Genomic DNA, 20,547 nt, shown 5'->3' on the forward strand with positions numbered 1-20,547 from the left:
GTCAACTCATTTCTTAAGTAACAGAATAAACAGCTAAACTTATTTTAACAGAAACTCATGTTAAAGGGCTTTTTCTTTTTTCCAGGAGGTTTTTTCTTTAAAAATTAAAAAAAAAATCAAATTTCACTGTCTATATAAATTGCACAAAACCGAGTTTGAAAGAACAACAGAAAGGACAAAAAAATTACAGAATTTTAGAGGTGGAATGAATTATGAAAACCCCTTCATTTTAAAATTGTAGAATTTTGTAACATGGACATTGCTGAAATTACAGTTATCCTCTGCCTCAGATGGACTGCTGCCTCCTACCTCCTAAGTTTTCACTTGCCTATTCATTTGAATAGGTAAAGATCTTTATACCACCTCTCCTCTTCTCCTAAAAACGTCTGAATCATGTTGTCTATTTTAAGTGTCTTCAAATTTGAGAAAGATTTTGTTGTTTTGCTGGCCTTAACATGGCAAAAGAAGTAGAATATTCTGTTATACTGGTACATTTGTCATGGGAATCTAAAGAGTTATTGCTAGTTGATGGCAAACCAAAACAGTGACATCCTGTTATACCCAGCTTATCTTTCAGTTTCTCTCTATACATGTAAATATATACTTTCTTTAAAGAATGTAACAGAAAGCATTTGATGTCAAAACTAAGCACTGTAGTTATCTAAACCTTGTCCCCAAAATAATACAGCTATAAGTCAAGCCCCGATACAAGGAAACATCTTTGTAATGCATATGTTATGACCACTGACTGATATTGTCAAAAGTTAAAACTTCCCTATAAATTTGACTTTTTTTTAACTTACTTCATGTGACACAATATCTTTAGGTAAAAATTTTCACAATCCAAACTGAATTACTATAAAAGTCAATGGAAGACTTCCAACTCCACCAAAATGGAGTAGCTTCATTCCTCTCAGGTACTCCCCCTCTCACAGCTTAAAATACCCTGGATGTAAATGAACAAACAAGCATAGGAAGTATCCAAAAGATGGAAAAAAGGTAGCAGACTTCCTAGAGACATCAGAACTTGAGGAATGATAAGGCAGTGAGTTCCCTGGGTTTTCTTATTCCCTCCCATAATTCCAGGACAGGGTACTGCTTCAGAAACCCCCAGTCCAGGACCATCAAAGTCACAGGCAAAAAAGCCCCAAGAAAAGCCTTTTCCTCCTAGCCAAAGGACTTGGAAAGAAAGTAGCTTATCAGCAGAAACCTTTTTAGCAACACCCACCATACTCCAGCCAAACACCCATGGAAAACCCTCCATGCAAACCCTCCAGATTCAGTGAGGTCAAGCATGCAGCTAATCTTCCAAACCCTCTTCCTCTCAGCCAGAGCAGGGAGCAGGTGGTGTCAATCTGATTCCCCTACCAGGGTAGTGTTGGCAGGACAAAACAGGCAGTTGATCTCTATCCCCTACATGGGGGTACTCCAGTTTCCCTGCAGGATGGTATCGATAAGGCTGAGTAGGAAGCAGATCTTCCAGGCCCTGCAGAAGCAGGGGGGTGCTCCAATACCCCTGTGCTGGGTTATGGCAAAACTGAAAGAGATTTTCTTCACACCCCACACCCAGTGGAAGCAAGTGCTGCTCAGATTCACCCATTTAAGGTGGTATTAGTGGGGTCAAGGGCAAGCTGGGCCACCCAGCAGCAAGAAGACTTAACAAAGCTGTGTGAGGCAGGATTAATCACCACTGCATTTGAACAAACACATACACACAGGGGCCTGGTATCAGCAGGAACCAGACAGGAGCTGAACCAGCACCCTACCTGGCATCAACAAGACTGAACAAAGTCGTGTGAGTTGGAGCCAGTCACCAGTTCACTTTCCCCGCCATCCCCGATGTCAACAGGGACCAGTGGACAGCTGAACCTCCACACCCACCCAGCAGTGAGATTGAATGAAGATGCCAAGCAAGATGAAGCAGACGACAATCTGCTTCACTCATTCTCTGGGTGCCAGTGGTGCCCAGAGGGAACTGAGCTTCCACCACCCACCACTTGGCATCAACTCAGGGGAAGCAGTACAAAGTGGGGAGCTTCTGCTCCATCCTGCAGCATCTGAGTGGTGTGAGTTAGCCCTCCACTTCTCTCTTGCGGGGAAGTATGACCCATCGGGAAGCTGATCTTACACCCCCCACTCAGAGGCAACAAAGTGGTATAAACTGGTGCCCAACTTCTGCCAGGAAGATTATCAGTGAGGACAAGGGTGTAGCTGAACTTGCATCCCATCAGTATGCACCAAAACAGTATGATGAGGTGCTCTACTTTTACCAGGGTTGTTGTCAGTAGGGCCCAGTAAGAAGCTGAACATACAAAGCCACGCAGTCCTGGCACCACACCTCAACAAGGAGATGGCCTACTATTAAAAAAACAAAAAGAATAGGATCCTGAGTTCTCATAACATGACATCCAAACTGTCCAGGATACAACTGAAAATCATTCATCCTACCAACAGCCAGAAAAGTATAAAGTGAATGAGAGAAAACAATCAACAGATGTAACACTGAGACGAACCAGGTTTTTGATCAACTATCTGACAGAGATTTTAAAGTAGTAAACATAAATGCTTCAGCAAGCTATTTCAACTGCTCTTGAAACAAATTAGAAAATGAAGTCTCAGGAAAGTTATTTTAAAAGAACCAAATAGAAATTATAAAACTAAAAAATACAATAACCAAAATAAAAATTCTCTGGATGGGCTAAATTGCAGAATGGAAGTGACAGACAACAGAGATAGTGAACAGATCAATAGAATCTAGCCAACCTAAATGAGAAAACAGACCGGAGTGGGGGTGTAGATCCAAAACCTGAGCTTCAGGGACCTATGAGCCAAAAACAGAAGACCTAAGATTCTTACCAGAGTCCCAGAAGAAGAGAAGGTAGGATTGAAAAAGTATTCTAAGATATAATGGCTAAAATCTTCCAAAATTTGGTGATACATATTAACCACAGAAACAAAAAACTGAAAGAACCTCAAAATAAAACTAAAGACATCCACACCAAAATACATCATAACTTAACTTCTGAAAACTAAAGACAAAGAAAAAATCTTGAAAGCAGCCGGAGAAAAACAATGCATTACTCACAGGAAAACACAGATTCTAATGACATCAAATTTCTTATTTGAAACCATAGAGAACAGAAAGAAATACCACATTTTTCACATACTGAAAGAAAAGAACTGTACATTGTGAATTCTATATATGGCAAAAATATCGTTCAGGAATGAAGGGACATAAAGACAATCTCAGGAAAATTAAGAGAATTTGTTGCTAGCAAAGCTACCCTGAAAGGATAACTTAAGAAGTTCTCTAAATAGAAAGGAAATGAAAGCAGAAGGCTAGGACTTTAGAAAGGAAAAAAGGACGCTGGAATAGGTAAAATTATGAGTTATATATAATAAGACTATTATACAATGCATGAGTTTCATAAATCACATTTGCCGATTGAAGCAAAATTTATCATACCACCTGGTGTGATGTTCAATGTTACGAAGAGAAAACACTTAAGAAAATTACATTTTAGAAGAGAGAGGGCAAAAGGACCTAAATGGAAGTAAAGGTCTGCACTTCATTCGAAGTGGTAAAGCATCCATACCAGAAGACGGTGATAAATTACATATAAATAGTCCAATCCCTAGAGCAACCACTAAGAAGTCTATACAAGGAGATACACTTAAAAACACTACAAATCAAGATGGAATCAAAAAAATGTATCCAGATAACCCATAGGAAGGTAAGGAACAAGAAACGGAGCAATGAGAAAGAGGAAACAAACAAAAAATAATAATAAAATAGGAGACTTAAGCTCTAACATATCAATAATTACCTTAAGTGTAAATAGTCTAAATACACCAATTAAAAGAGACAGGAAGAGTAGATTTTTTTTAAATGATCTAACAATATGCTGTCCACACACACACACACACACACACACACAAACACACACAAAGAAAACTCACTTTAAGTACAATAGGTAAAGTGACACTATGGAAAAAGACATACCTTGTAAATATTAATTTTTTAAAAAAGGAAGAGTAGCAATATTACTATCGATAAAGTAGACCTCAGAGCAAGTAAGATTACTAGTAATTTTAGCAAGACCAAAGGAGACACTACATAATCATAAAGGGAACAACCCACCAGAAGACATGCCAATCCTAAACATGTACACATCAAATGACAGAGCCTCAAAGTACAAGAAGCAAAAACTGATAAAAGAAAAATAGACAAACCCACAATTATAGTTGGAAACCTGGCAATACCACACTCTCAGCAATTGATAGAACTACCTGACAGAAAATCAGCAAGGGTACAGAAGAACTGGACAATACAATCAACCAGTAAGATCTAACTCTCATGTATATAACACTCCATCCAACAGCAGGATACACTTTCATTTCAAGCACTCATGGAACAGTCATGAAGATAGACCATATCCTGGGTCATAAAACAGATGTCAACTAAAAGAATGAAAACTATACAGAAAAAAATCCCTAATCATAATGGAATCAAGCTAAAAATCAGTGACAGTGAAAACAGGAAAATCTCCAAATCTCCAAATACTTACTTAGAAACTGAGTAACACTACTAAATACTCTGTGGATCAAAGGAAACCTGACGAGGAAACTTAAAAACGCATAGAACTGAATGAAAACGGAACACATAAGAACATGTGGGACACAACTAAAGTGTCTTTTGGTTTGGTTTGGTTTGGGTTTTTTTGGCTGCACTGGGTCTTTGTTGCTGCGCATGGGCTTTCTCTCTAGTTGCAGTGCGTGGGCTTCTCTTGTTCTGCAGCACAGGCTCCAGGAACGCGCAGGCTTCAGTACCTGCAGCACACGGGCTCAGTAGTTGTTGCACACGGGCTTAGTTGCTCCAAGGCATGTGGGAGCTTCCCATACCAGGGATTGAACCCATGCCCCCTGCACTGGCAGGCAGATTCTCAACCACTGCACCAGCAGGGAAGTCCTCTAAAGTAGTACTGAAATGAAAACTTACAGCACTAAATTCTTACATCACAGAAAAAGAAAGGTCTCAAATCAATAATCCAAAAGACATGAATAGACATTTTACCAAAGAGGCTATTCAGATGGAAAATAAGAACATGAAAGATATTCACCATCACTGACCTTTAGAGAAATGTAAATTTAAACCACAATGAGCTACCACTACACACTTATCAGAATGGGGAAAATAAAAAATAGTAATAACACCAAATGCTGGCAAAGATGCAACAAAAGCTAGAACACTGGTGGGAACTGCTGATGGGAATGTAAAATGGTAGAACTGCTCTGGAAAACAGTTCAGCAATTTTTTATAAGACTAAACAAGCAACTATCAGCAATTACACTCTTGGGCATTTATCCCAGAGAAAACTTATGTTCACAAAAACACCTGTACACAAATGTTCATAGCAGCTTTATTTGCAATAGTCAAAGACCAAAAATAACTCAAGACATCCTTTCAATGGGTAAATGGTTAAAGAAACTGTGGTACATCAATAACATGTAAATAATACTCAGCAATAGAAACAACTTGGATACATACAATAACTTGGATTAATCTCCAGGGAGTTCTGCTGAGTGAAAAATGGTAACCCTAAAAGGATGCATACTGCTGATCCCATTTATATAACATTCTTCAAATGACAAAACTGTAGAAACAGAACAGATCAGTGCTTGCCAGGGGTTAGGAACTGGGGGGAGGGGGGTGAATATGGCTATAAAGGACAACATGATGGATACTTGTAGTGACCAACAGGTCTGTACCTTGACTGTATCAATGTCAATATCTTGATCATAATATTGTACTAGATATGTTATTACTTACAACTGCAATGTGAATCTACAATGATATCAAAATAGTCAATTTTTACAAAGCCAACAGAAAAAAATTTCCATTTACGTAAATGTATTCGTGATATCCAATCTGTTATGTTTTTGTCCACTTCTGTAAGGACAACGAAGTCCAACAAAACAAAGCAAGAGCCAAAAAACATACATCAGATTAGCAAGGACTCCAACCTTTCCTTTAGACATTCAGGACTCAGCTACCTCTTTTCAGAGTCATGACTATTAAAGGGTTGGATAATCTTTACAGATAACTTAGTAAATATTATCCTTTGACACCTGAATGCTGTCTACAACATCCTGGCCAAATAGCGTCAATGAGCAAACCTGAACATCTTCAATTTCAGAAGACCCACTTCATTTATCCATTTATAGATAAACACTTTGAAAAAGTGTTACAAAAGAAGTTTCTCTTTAAGAGTTATACCCTGACTCTAAGTTTCAAACTCCAAGCCTATCTTTTTAACTGACAAGCTTATAATAAAAATGTAATCATAATATACTCATACACATACACACACAGCAAAATTCAACAATAAAAGTTTACATTTAATAGATCAGAAAGTGCCTCAATGCCAATTCTTGCTACTTTTTCAAGGGAAACTGAGGGGCCTTACTCATCTTTGTAACACCCAAATGTCCAGTATGTATTTAATGTGACATCTTATCAATTCACATCTGAGAATTCATTTAGCCCTGTCATGAGTTCCTAGTAAACAGGTAAACACACACTGATCATACACATCTTCTAGAATTAGAAACATCGGATCTGAGCTAAGAAATAACAATCCCAACTATAAGAAAGAAGCAGTCTGGAGAAGTCAAAACACTAACTATTAATAAATAAGGCCAAGTTTCATATCAAAGACTAACTGAATAATTTATCATATGAGACTAACAAAAACATACAACTCTCAGTTCCACTATGTGCCTGCATTCATTTCTGATCTTGAAGGCTTGAGGCTGAAAATTACAATCCAGAATTGTGCCCTCCTTCTGGGTCAGATCTTTAAGAACTGAGTCAATCCTAAAAATTCAAATGAACCACCACCTAGAATTCTGATGCTAGACAGTCACTTTGGAAAGTCTTAATCCCTAGCCCTTCATCTTAACAGATGGTGAAACTGGGGACCATAAGAATTAAGCAACCTGACAAAGTAGGCACTGGTCTTCAGTTTTCTGATCTATTGTTCTTCCCAGTATATCATATAGCCTCCCAATCAAGCCAGCATTTTAAGCACCCACGCTGAAGAACAATTCTAAAGCCTATTAACTACGTTAAGGGAGCATATGCTCACAGCTATTTTTCCAGTTACAGCAATAAGTTCTCAAGGGATCAGTTCACATTCTCTTCCCCTAGCACCCTTATAATCAATAGAGGAGAAATGCAGAGAGTATGTGAAGTGTTTATAGAACACCACAAAACTGTGTGGTAAAATCCATGCCATCTAAGCCTAACCAATCCAGTGGCACTAAAGCTTTTCTTTCTTCTCAACACACTCCTATTGCTAATGCCTCTACCCAAGAATAAAGGAAACTAACTGAAAATAATGGAGTCCAAGGTTGGACTTCAAAGGGAACCAAACACTCCCCAAAATCACATACAAAATGTATACAGCTACACTGACCCTCAGTTAATGACCTCAAAAAACTAAAGCACCATTGTTTTAACTCCACCACCAGTCAATCTATAACGAAAATAAAGATATTCTGCTTTAAGTTAATAATACACTAAGCCCTGTACTGTTTATGACTAATCAAGAATATAAATGTACCTATTTTTCCTTCTCTACAATAAAAATTAAGAACAGGGACTTCCCTGGTGGCACCATGGTTAAGAATCCGCCTGCCAATGCAGGGGACACAGGTTTGATCTCTGGTCCAGGAAGACCCCACATGCCACGAAGCAACTAAGCCTGTGTGCCACAACTACTGAGCCTGCACTCTAGAGCCGATGAGCCACGACTATTGAGCCCACGTGCCACAACTACTGAAGCCCAAGTGCCTAGAGCCCATGCTCTGCAACGAGAGAAGCCACTGCAATGAGAAGCCCAAGCACCACAACAAAGAGTAGTCCCCGCTCGCTGCAACTAGAGAAAGCCTGCACGCAAAGAAGACCCAATGCAGCCAATAAATAAATTTTTTAAAAAATACAAAAAAATAAAAACTAAGAATAAATCAAGATCGTGAACAACTCTGCAAATGTAAGATGTTAAGTAGTATAAACTATGGCTACTTTTAAACATTTAGGGAGTAAATTAAATTAGTATTCACGGAGCCTGATAATCAATCACACCAATAAAACCAAAACATGAAGGCAAATTTTGCCAATTATTCCAACTGACAGTTCATGGCATATAAAACTAAGCAACTGCTATCTTAGTAAAACACATGTGGGGACTTTCCTGGTAGCGCAGTGGATAAGACTCTGCACTCCCAATGCAGGGGGCCCGCATTTGATCCCTGGTCAGGGAACTATATCCCACAAGCATGCCGCAACTAAGAGTTCACATGCCACAACTAAGGAGACAGCAAGCCGCAACTAAGACCCAGCGCAACCAAATAATTTTTTTAAAAAATAAATAAATAAAACACACGTGAACATACTTCCAATTAAAACTTTTGCATGTTGAAGAATTTCTACCTTTTATACCATATATAAAAAGGAGTAACAAAACCTCAAAATCATCCCCCAAACCAATCTCTTCACCAACATCTCATTACTTGAGTGAAAGAACTCTCAAACCCAAGACATTCAATATGAAAACATGTTAATATTTTCATATAGAAAGCAGCAAAATTAACAAAGCATTTTTAACAACTTGTATATGGTATGATATCATTTGTGTGGGAAAAAAATATAACAGAATATACTTGTATGTGTTGAACTATGAAGTTACCCAACAAATCTTTTATCAGTGGCCACCTGAGAACAGGAACTAAAATAACTGGGAGATGGTGCAGCAGAGGAGAGATTTTCTTTTTACTGCCACATCCTTTATGTAACTTTTCAATTTTGTACTATGCACAAGTATACCTATTCAAAAAGACTGCATGAAGGTATTTCATAAGTCAAAGATAGGATCATGGCTGCAATTAGAATGGTGGCAGTGAGGATGGAGAAAAACAAACAGATGTGAAATTTAAGATGTAGAAATGTCAAGATATGGTGACTATTAGGACTTGATAAGTTTTTTTTAAAAAAAAGGGAGTTAAAAACGACTCTAAGGTTTCCAGCAAGGGTAGTGGTTAAGTGCTATTTACTAAGATAAGAACATCAAAGACAATGATAAATTCAGCTTGCATATGTTCAGTTTAAGTTGCCTTCAAGATACCCAGGTAAAGTTATCAAGTGGCAGTCAAGTATACATGCAAGTTGGGAGCAGAGAGTGTAAACAAGATCTAGAAGAGACTCTCCTTGCAAAGGAGACTGAGATGTGGTCAGAGATGCAGAAAGAAAGCCAACGTAGTCAGAAGTCAACGAAGGGGCTTCCTAGGTGGCGCAGTGGTTAAGAATCCGCCTGCCAATGCAGGGGACACAGGTTCGATCCTTGCTCCAGGAAGATCCCACATGACGTGGAGCAACTAAGCCCGTGTGCCACAACTATTGAGCCTGCGCCTGAGAGCCCGTGAGCCACAACTATTGAGCCCATGTGCTGCAACTACTGAAGCCCAAGCGCCTAGAGCCTGTGCTCTGCAACAAGAGAAGCCACGGCAATGAGCCCGCGCACCACAATGAAGAGTAGCCCCCCACTCATCGCAACTAAAGAAAGCCCGTGCACAGCAAAAAAGACCCAACACAGCCAATAAAATAAATAAATAAATAAATTTATTTTTAAAAAAAGTCAACGAAGGGTGTTTTCAAGAGCCCTCAAATCTGCCTCTAACGCCTCATTCCTCAACAGCCTCACTTTAAAAATTGTCTTTTCCAAGATGATAGTAACATATATCTTGTACTAAGCACCTTCCACACCAGTCCCAATGCCAGCACTTTACATCTATTTTTTCCTAACACAAAATGCAATAGCCTGCCAGAAATCTATTACCACTTCCATTTTACAGATGAGAAAACTGAGCCTATGAAAGATGAAATAATTTGCCCAAAGATTATATATCTAGTAAGTGGCAGAAGCAGAATTCTACTCTAAAATCCATGCAGTGCTATCTATCCATCAATACTTCACAACTAGGTTCCTTTTCCCTCCACATTATCCCTCTCACTGTAGCCAATAATATTCCCAGAAAATCTACTTCTGGTCATGTCACTTCCCCTGATTAGAGAGTTGAGTTCAATGACTTCCCAAAACATCCTATGGCCTACAATAATGGAGGCCTTCATGTGCTCAATTACCTCCTCCCAATCCCACTAAGACACCCTGCCCTCTCTCTGTCCACACTAAATTATTCACAATTCCTCAAACACCATTTACCTTCAACTCTCTGCCCTCTTTTCCCTCTTGCTCAACTTCTATTCATGTTTCATAACCAAGACCAAAATGTGACATTTCTGTGCAGTTTCTCTTACCCGCTTCTGCAGTCTAAACTAACTGCTCCAAAACACTGGGAATTTGTGCGGATACTTTAAACTACCCATAATCAAAAGTTTTAAATGTTTTAATTGCTGCATCATTTTAGAGCTCATAGCACTTTGCATATACCTTGATTACGGTACTTACTACATCATATGGTCATTCAGTCTGTCCATTTCTCTCCACAGACTGCAGGGGCAGAGGCCAAGTCTTACTTGTTGCCCTAGGACTTGGCACAGTTCCTCACTCACAGCAGTTCAGCAAATGTCTCACAAATCAATCAAGGAAAGTAAAAGCTTTTCTAGTTCTCATTCTGACACCTGAAATTCAAAATCCTAAAACGTGTAATTATTGTATCTTAAAAATAAATTTTCCCTAAGTACATAAACTATTCAAACAGACTCAAGCAACTAAGATTTATAAAGTTCTTAGGAAAGTATCTCTTCTGTCACATATTCTATTACAGAATTCTACCACAATATTAAAATACAAACAAACTCACATATATTCAGCTAAATATGTGTTTTCTACTCATCTCCCAAGCGACTAATTGTTAACTTCCACATGGCAAAAAAAATCAAGGCCCCTGGATATCTGATATTAAGAACTTATTTTTATGTGTAATAAAGGTATTGTGGTTATGTTTCAGAGACAAACTGAAATATCTATGGATTAAATGATGTGACTGATATGTGAACATACCAGATAGAAATATTGTGATATTTCCTTCACACTAATGGCAGTGAGGGACAAAATACAGATGAAACAAGACTGGTTACAAGTTGAAAATTGTTGAAGCTGGGTAATGACTGGTGATGGTTGGTTGGTTTAGTTTCCCTATTGTTGAAAATACTGGATATTTTCCCTACTACATTGTTTTTTTTAAAGAGAAAGATCTAATGGGACTTCCTAAGTGGCACGGGTTTCAGCCCTGGTCTAGGAAGATCCCACATACCACGGAGCAACTAAGCCCGTGAGCCGCAACTACTGAGCCCATGTGCCGCAACTACTGAGCCCATGTGCCGCAACTACTGAGCCCATGTGCCGCAACTACTGAGCCCATGTGCCGCAACTACTGAAGCCCACGCACCTGGAGCCCATGCTCCACAACAAGAGAAGCCACTGCAACGAGGAGCCCAAGCACCACAATGAAGAGCAGCCCCCACTCGCTGCAACTAGAGAAAGCCCACATGCAGCAACACAGACCCAATGCAGCCAATAAATTAATTTAAAAAATAATACACTGGGCTTCCTAGGTGGCACAGTGCCAAGGCAGGGGACACGGGTTCGATCCCTGCTCCACGAGGATCCCACATGCCGCGGAGCAACTAAGCCCATGCGCCACAACTATTGAGCCTGCGCTTTGGAGCCCATGAGCCACAACTATTGCCCATGTGCTGCAACAACTGAAGCCCACGCGCCTAGAGCCCGTGCTCTGCAACAAGAGAAGCCACGGCAATGAGGAGCCCGCGCACTACAACGAAGAGTAGCCCCCACTCACCACAACTAAAAAGAAAGCCCGCGCACAGCAAAAAAGACCCAACACAGCCAATAAAATAAATAAATATATTTTTTAAAAAAAATAATACATTAAAAAAAGATCTAATGAACATAGTGTAATAGAGCTAGTCTGAAAACAATCCTTTAACTAAAAAGGTTTCTTCCATTGTTCTAAACTAAAATAAATTAGATGACCTTATATAATACTCTTGACTATAACAAAGCCCCACCTTCTTCCTGAGAATAAACTTAGCAGTAACATCTTTTATTTATTCTAACACAGACAAAATACTACCACAGACGAAACCACAAAAAGAATACAAGAACACATTCACAACAGAATGATGACAGTCTTAGCAATGTAGAGAAGTAAAGATATGATAAAAGGAAGAAAATAGATAAGACAAAATAAACAAAAGCTTATAGAAGAAAGTAGCAAACAGCCCATAATTTGGCTGAAAAACCTTAAACTCTCTAAATAAGGGATTACTCCCACCCTTCCAGGTTATAGCTTTTTATTAGGTCCCAAATGTAAGTCTGGGCCAAATCAGGCCCCAAAATAAAGTCATTAATGAAACAGATGCTAAAGACCAAAATGAAGAATGAGTACAGCAACTATAACAAAGACACGTAAATAAAATGCAGAGAAATAGGACGAGGGTGAGGGCAGGAAGGGAAAGAAGGAAGGAAGGAAGGAAGGAGGGAGGGAGGAAAGAAGAAATAGGACCAAACAGGGTACACATCTCTACTTCATTTACCCCTATCCCCACTGAAGGACCATCAAGATGAGAAGTATCCCAACTTGACAAAAGGCCTTCACAGATATCTCTAACTACACATAATAGTATAAAATCCATCTTTAATCCACCAAAATATAATTCTGGTATACTATCAGTGTGCTTATTTTATTACTTTTAAGGTAATGCATGTGTATGATTTAAAAAAAAAAAAAAAAAAACCAAAGCCCACAGTGGTCCAGAAATTTGATTTAAAATCTCCCCTCCTCCTCACCCTAGAGCTGTTTGGTACTCCAAGATGATCATTATTTAACTACTTCTTGAGTATCCTTCCAAAACTTTGTCAAAGAATTTCCTAGATTGACCCATAAACACTCATTCAAGGATCTCAAGTTAGGAACTCAAAGCAAAGGTAACTATCACTACAAAATGAGATCAAAGAGGGACACAACACACAGCAGGTGAGCCTTTGAACATCTGCTAAAAGCTAAAATCTGATTTTAAATCATGTGTTCCTCAACAAAATTAAAAGACTCCTTGTCAATAAAGAAGTCAAGAAACACCATCTCCAAGAAACACAATGAAGAAACAAGCCCCACCTTACTAATAGGAGACATTCTACTGAGGCCCAACCTAGGGTAGAATTTTCAAACTCAATTTACAACTGCCGCAAGAATAAACTAATTGAAAACGGGGATCCAAGAAAGCAAGTAGTATTTTTGCAGGAGCCATCAATGTCCTGCCCATCTCCGGCACTATCCACCTAGGGAAAGAAGGTGCAGCTCACAAGAATCCCCAGCATGAGGAGTTAAGAGCCAGGTCTTTCTTCCTCTTCTGGGGTCTGGTGTTCAAAGTGCATAATTTGTTGAAACATATGCCTAGATAAATGGAAAAAGCTGTGTGTAAATTAAGCTAGCCCAGAAGCCATTGTGCAATTATCTCACAAATGGGAACACCCCCCCCCCATTTAACTCATATATTATAAAAATTAAATGAAATAATTGAGTTTTAAAAGCCTGATACAGAATGTTACATAATATAAATTCTCATTAAATGTTTTAAGAAAAAATTAAATGAAATACATCAGGATACGGTGAGTCTCACGTGCTTTCATTAATTTTAACCCAGCAACTATCAGTTAACTTTTGAAGTTAATTCCAATAATCTAAAATCCAGGGCCTGTTAGCCAGCTTTTGAAATTCCCAAATCAGGAATACACAGTCCAGAATAGTTAAATCTAAAAATGAGAGACATGAGGAAGATGGGAGCCAGAACAGCACTCTACAAAGGCAATGCTTCTCCTGCCTTTACTTTAGTAGGAGAATGTGTTAGGCAGCATAAGGAATGTCAGAAATTAAGTTTTCATTAGTTAAATGAATGATGTTCAAGTTAATGTGGTTTGGCTAGAAATACTGTAAAGGCATCTCTACCTTTGCATGAACAGGGTCTAAGAATCAGCAAATCCAGGATCCCAATACTCTTCAGAGTGCACACATAGTCTAAGGGTCCCATTCAGCCCTGTGTTCCACCACTGACCAGGTGATTCTGGGGCTAATGTCTACTACTGCTAACATATTGCTGCATGTGTCTCCAAAGCACCTTTCCAGCAAGGTCCTTGAGAGACTACCTACAAGGACAAAGAGCTGGGACTTCACCAAGCTTCACAAACTGGTTCCTGTGACTGCTTTTGTGCATGCTTGCTAATCGATGTTTAATGTGTGGCAAAAAAAAAGAAAGCCATTCTAACTTGCAAACTGTTAAACTGACCTTTATCATAAACTTTCAGGATACTTCACACTTTTCTTCTGCCATTGATGTTTCTGTGATAGCCACCCTTATACTCATCTCATCTTTTTAGGAAACTGTAAGTTTACAATGCAGACAAGGGATAGCTATGTTATCTTCATATTCCCTGCATAGAAGACCTGCATTCAGTGTACTCTAATTTACAGTTGAAAAATTACAAACGAGTATAGAAAACTGATATGATTATATGTGAAACTTCAGTATGAGTACATAAGACTGTCAATTACATATTCATTAAATAAACCCTATTAATTAACTAGTCTACAAGTAAATACGTGTGGGTCTTAAATAATCTAACCACCATTTCAATTCTTAGACAATCTAGTGGTGTTTTTGTAACATAAATTAGTTCTCTGGATACCACATTTCAAGGATATTAATAATGCACAGTGTTGTAAGTCATTAACATCAATTTCAAAGAGCTCAAAGCATCACAATGAGTTTCAAAGTAAAATAAACTTAACCAAAAAAAAAAACCTTTTCAAATCTGCAAAATAATGCTAGTATTACATAAATAAAAACGAAATGTTACATAATCAACTCAGAAAAAGATATTTTTACTCTGTAGCTAGCCAGCATTAAACCTTCACCTTGGTTCAAAGTGCATGGCCCACCATTCCACTTTACTACCTACATCACAAAAACTCATCTCTCCGTTTTTCTTAACAACCTAAAATATATAGAGGGGGCAGCCAAATGTTCCCTAGTCATTACAATTTTTAATTGATTCTAAGGAAAGAGCCATGGGGGGGGGGGGATTCAGAACTTAAAAAGTGCACGTTTATATAGTCCTGCAATTCTAATGCATGGCCAGATAAACAAGCATTTTCTAAAATCTCTTACTACAGCTTTATTACCAGAAATGTATCAAAATCTTAGGAAATGTATAGTAACTGCATGAGACTTTGTCCAGGTAAATAATAATGACTATAACTGTTTGCAAGACAACTTCCTAAACTAGAAGATACTTCTTAAGATGCATCAAAGACCTAATTTTCAAACAAAAAAGTATGACATTATTCTGTGGTTACTTTTGTAACCCAAACACTAATCTCCCTCAACACTGGAAGTGAATATATTCCTTTAAGTGCCAGCAAACAAAACACACACATAACATAGAATAATTTTAAACATCAACATCCAAATATTATAGTATAAAAAACCACCTCTACAACTGACGTAACAATTTTCCCTTACCATCTACATGCAAGCAGACCAAATTTAGGCAAGTATATGCTTTAATGGACCTTAAACTACCTCCATTACCCCAAAATTTTAAATTCCAACTATTTTCATGCTAATTATCTCCTACGGAAAAAAAGCACATACATTTTATTTATTTTTTTAGGCACATACATTTTAAAATGGTAAACAATCCATAACTACTTCTAGGTATTCTACATAATCTTTCTATTGATTAAAAGGATTACAAAAAAATTTTTTCAATCCCAATAAGAGTATTTAATACAAACTTAAAAATGATTTAAAGATACTTCAAAGTGAACAACTGTATTTTAGCAAGTTACCGGACAAAATATTCCCCAACCCTTTTGCATCACATAATTACTATAAATATAGTATTACTACATTCATGCTATATATTACTATATATTATACTTTAACTCAAATCCTTATTAACTGAAAACAAGACTAATTCAAAAGATTTTCAAAAATGTACTAAAAGTGTCACCACAGTTCATTTCTGTTAAAATGTTTCACTTCTTAACTACTTTTCAGTAACACCACTGCAATTAAAAAAATAAGAATCTTGAATTATGTTACCAAAAGATGGTAAGCATTAGTTTAAAGAGGAAAGTGGTCAAAATCATGCTATATTTCAAGAACTCTGATTAAGCAACCACTTGCTGTTTACAATCTTTTAAAGATATTTTAAAGGTATCACTGCAAAATAATATACTGTATTACTAATCTCTTTTTAATCCAAAACCCCAAGCATTGTATATCAAATGACAATCATTCAAACATTTTCAGTGACTCCAATATAAATTAATCTCACAAATGCATTCAAAGACTAAGAAAAAAGAGCAGTTTGGACAAAGTATTCTCACATCTAGAAAAGGAACATACAAGTTTAGGGACAAGTAAAAGGTACTCATTATTAAATGTTTTAAACTTTCCAAATCTTTTACGTCAAGAGTTAACCTTGTTTAAAACCTACTAACTTAAATTTAAAAACTTGAAAGAAGATCCAATAATATATAGGAATAAGAATTTTTGAAAGCGAGTAGTAATAGCTAAGTTTCTATCAGAAAAAAAAAAAACGTTATACAAGGTGCAGACTAAATTTGTTGGGGGTTGGGGGGGTGGGTAATGACAAATATCATAGCTAAAAAGAGAATCCTGGGAGTTATTTAATTCCAGTATCTGCCCTTAGGTAAGCAGCCTGAACCCATCCCAACAATGAAAAGCCAACTCTTATTTTTAAGACTTTCAGAGAATAAGAATTCTAAAACCAACAGAAAAAAAAATAAAATAAAACCAACAGAGCTCAACATTCCACAACAAAAATACTGTTTACCAGGGCTGTGCAAAAGATGGATGAAACTAAATAATTCAATACTTCCTATAGCAGGACTCCAGCTCATTCATTCTATTCAGAATCCAATTCAAACACATGGTGCGAGGTTATATAATATCAAGCTTTACATTACACATTTCACTGGTATGTACAAGCTCACAAGGATGCAATCAAGAATTGCATGCGGTTGTAAGCACATATTCTAGAATGTTTTATTTTAATCCTAGGGCTAACAAGTCTTGACCTAAATAGGTAGGACCTCACAAGCATGGGGTCTGAAGTAATGAAGAATTTTTTTTCTTTAGCTCATACTTAGTAGTTTATCAAATTACCCGGTATTTTATAAAAGCCTTCATTCTTCCACAAAACATAACGAAGCCCTTCGCAAGTTTCTCATTTATAAGATGTTACTGTATTCAAACAGGAAGAAAGTAATGCACGCTTTCACAAAGAATACTTGAAAATGTTCAGTTCTTTTACAATTTAAACTCAATAGTGCATAATAACTGCAGGATTCAATATTACAATCTGAAATACAATGTTAAGCACGATCCACTGTGAATCCATCTAAATACAAGCATTCTGAGACATGAAATCAACTAGCATTTTACATGTGTTACCCACATAAAATATCAGATTCCATGTATTTTTTCATTACCGCAACTAAAAGCAATAGATTTGGCCCAACTTCTCCAAATGTATTATCTTTGCAAACAATTTTACCAACCTCCTGTTAGACCAGCAATAATCACTCCAAAATAAAATAATGCTCCTAAAATTTAAATATTTTGCTTAACCTTTGGGAATGACAACTTTGACAGTAGTGAAGTATTCTTAAATAAAATATTTTAAATACTCAGGTTGAAAAAAAATTTCAAGGCTTAAATCATTTACGCTTAAATCATTTCAGAGCTAGCCACTATTCATTTTTCTGGCAATAATTTTAATGAAGCCAATTAATACCTACATAGTCAAAGTTTAATTCAACTTTTCTCTATGGGTCAAAGGGACTGGGCTTACTGGAAAGGATTATTTCAGTTTAGCTTTCTCGTCATTATTTGTGTTCCAAACTCCTTACACTTAAGTTACTTTGAAACAAAAACAGAAGTGTAATTACAGATAAAAGGAATTAGTGACTCTCCTAAACCAAACTACAGACAAAAATTCGGGACAACTAATTTTTTTTTAAATCAACTTAAGAATAAAATGCAAGGCTTTAGTCATTTCAAACTTCCTTCTCAATTGCAACAATAAAGCTAAGTGACAAATGCAAAGCTACAGATTTCAGCTAGAAAAGAAAACGTCTAATGGATGCAACACCTACCGCGGCACACTCCAAGTTTCACGGTCCCAATTAAGAAGCAAGCATACAAATATCATTTCGACCAGATTCTGGTCAAGACACAAAGTGATGCAGACAGACCGAGACTCCAGTGCCTTTGTTCAATAGCTTACGGATGGGTAACTAACTGTGCTACAGGTTGATAAGCATTTACCAGGCTTATGAATGCTGCTTCCAAGCTTGAGAAAGGTACAAGAATTCTAGATGCAAATATTCTTAGATAATTTTTATTAAACACCAACGAGCTACACACTCCGAAGGACAGGCCTATTCATCGCTACTATTTATTTCCATGTTTACCTCTCCTCCCTCCCCCAAACCCCCCCCTTCACTTTCTCCTCCCACCCTGTCCCGCCATCTTGGGCCGATAGGAGCAGCCATTACTTAACTAAATGACAGTGCCAACAACTTTCCACACAAATAAACAGAGACTGCACCCCGAATTCCCCCCTTGCCTCCCCGGCCAGACACACAGGAAAAGAGGCTCCAAAGAGAAAACACATTCACAAATAACTGCAGGGTCACTATGGCCGAAAGACCCAAAAAGTAAACAAGTCACCTAACTTCAGGTAAAACACCATACCCCTCGAGATGCATGTCAACAGCCCCATGCAAACTCTTCACCGCCCTAAACTACGTGCAACTTCCCCCTTGTGGGAGAGGGGACACAAGAAAGCCCCAAACGTTGGGTTAACAGTGGACTTCCCGAACAGCCTGCCTGGAGGAAAAGAATAAAAACCACAGGAGGCAACTAAGTCGGAAATGTGGGGAAATCAGCACACATTTACGAGCCCTTGACCCGAAACAGGCACCTCGGAGAGATCATCCGTCCACCCTCCCAAAGACGTAAAATAACAGGCAGTTTTGTCGACCCGGTTGAGCTCGGCCCCAAAGCGCTGCCGTCCTTGTTCCTCCGGCTACGAGGCGAGAGAGAGATTTCGCAAGGGAGTGAGAGAGGGATCCGGGGGTGGGGGAGAGAGCAGAAGCAGGAAATAGTTTTCCGGAAGCCCCTCGGCCCTCGTTCGCGGCCACAATGAGCGCCGGCCGGGCTGCGGCGCCGCGGGGCCCGCGGCGAGCGGGGCGCCGGTCGGGGAGACCGTGTCCGCGCTTCGGCCCGCGGCTGCCTTACCTTGCCCAGTAGGGCCTTCGTCCTGGCGCCATCTTCCTGAAACCTCACGAACCCGAAGAGGCGACTGTGGGGAGAGACACACGCGGCTCGTTAAAGCTCCGGCAGCACCACCGACCCATCCCTGCCCGAGCCCGAGGCCCCGGCGACGGCACCGAGAGCGCCAAGCCGAGGTGCCCGCCCCGCCGCCAGAGGCGAGCCACGCTCGGGCCTCCCCGGAGAGCGGCGCCAACCCGTCCGGAGCCGACCAGACGGGTGACGGCGGCCCGTACCTGTCCAGTCCGCCGAGCGCCTCCCTCTCCTCGGCTGTCAGGCTCGGGGACGCCTCCTCGCTCTCGCCGCTCGCTTTTCCCGCCGCCATTTTCTTTTCCTCATCACCGAAAGCGGCGGCGGCAGCGGCGGCAGTAGCGAGCGACACTCCGCAGGATTTCATGGAAACGCAGCGAATTCACAACTCCGACGCCGACACCCCCCCCCCCAGAGCTGGGGCCCGCAACGACGCCCCTAATCTCCGCGCGGGACCGGCACACCAACTTTATCGCCGCCTGCTCCTCCGCCGCGGGCGGCAGCGACGAAAAATCCCAACGCGGCAGCGGCGAAGGCGGCGGCGGCAGGGGCTGCGGAGCCCCCGGGTCGGCAGCGGCGGCGGGTCGGCTTGTAGGGTCACATCGCGGGGGCGGGCGAGGGGCAGCCACGGGCGGCGACGGCGGGAACGGCCGGAGCGTGCGGGGTTGAGGGACGCGAGGGGGATTCGTTGGAGACACAAACTTCCCCGGCACCAGCACAAAGTTGTTGTAATTGTGTCACACAGCGAACCCCACGCCGCCGCCGTGACCCCCCCCTCCCCGCCCGGCCCAGCGGCCAATCGGCGCGGCCCGCTCGCTTCACGTGACCTTTGTTGACTCACGTCAGCCGTGGCTCCACTCAACTTGCTAGCTGCCCGAGCCCCGCCCACCGAGGCCGCCACCGACGGGGAGCGGGACGCACGCCAATTCCGGCCGGTGGTTGGCTGCTGGGCCCGTCTGTCCGGGGGAAGGGTTGTCAGCGAGAGGGAGCAGCCGGTTAGGTTGTGCCAGTTAAATACACTGGGGCAGAGAATGGAGGGTCCGGGCCGTGTC

General features: G+C 39.9%; 1 protein-coding gene across 15 annotated transcripts in view; it reads right to left on the bottom strand.

Annotated features, from left to right (window-relative positions):
- KDM6A (lysine demethylase 6A) overlaps positions 1 to 20,226 on the bottom strand; it is a 224,740-nt gene extending 204,514 nt beyond the window's left edge. For 13 of the 15 annotated variants that reach the window (XM_057718324.1, XM_057718321.1, XM_057718322.1 and 10 more), the window contains exons 1-2: positions 19,702 to 20,226; positions 19,433 to 19,496 (exon numbers count right to left, since the gene is read on the bottom strand). In XM_057718324.1, the coding sequence (XP_057574307.1) occupies positions 19,433 to 19,496; positions 19,702 to 19,862 (225 nt within the window). In that variant the 5' untranslated portion in view covers positions 19,863 to 20,226. Of the gene's footprint in view, positions 1 to 19,085; positions 19,112 to 19,432; positions 19,497 to 19,701 lie in introns of those variants that run through there. The other 2 variants (XM_057718325.1, XM_057718326.1) reach the window with 2 other exon arrangements.
- Between the last annotated feature and the right edge of the window lie 321 nt (positions 20,227 to 20,547).

The sequence above is a fragment of the Hippopotamus amphibius genome, chromosome X (assembly GCF_030028045.1).
Source record: "Hippopotamus amphibius kiboko isolate mHipAmp2 chromosome X, mHipAmp2.hap2, whole genome shotgun sequence".
Taxonomy (NCBI): domain Eukaryota; kingdom Metazoa; phylum Chordata; class Mammalia; order Artiodactyla; family Hippopotamidae; genus Hippopotamus; species Hippopotamus amphibius.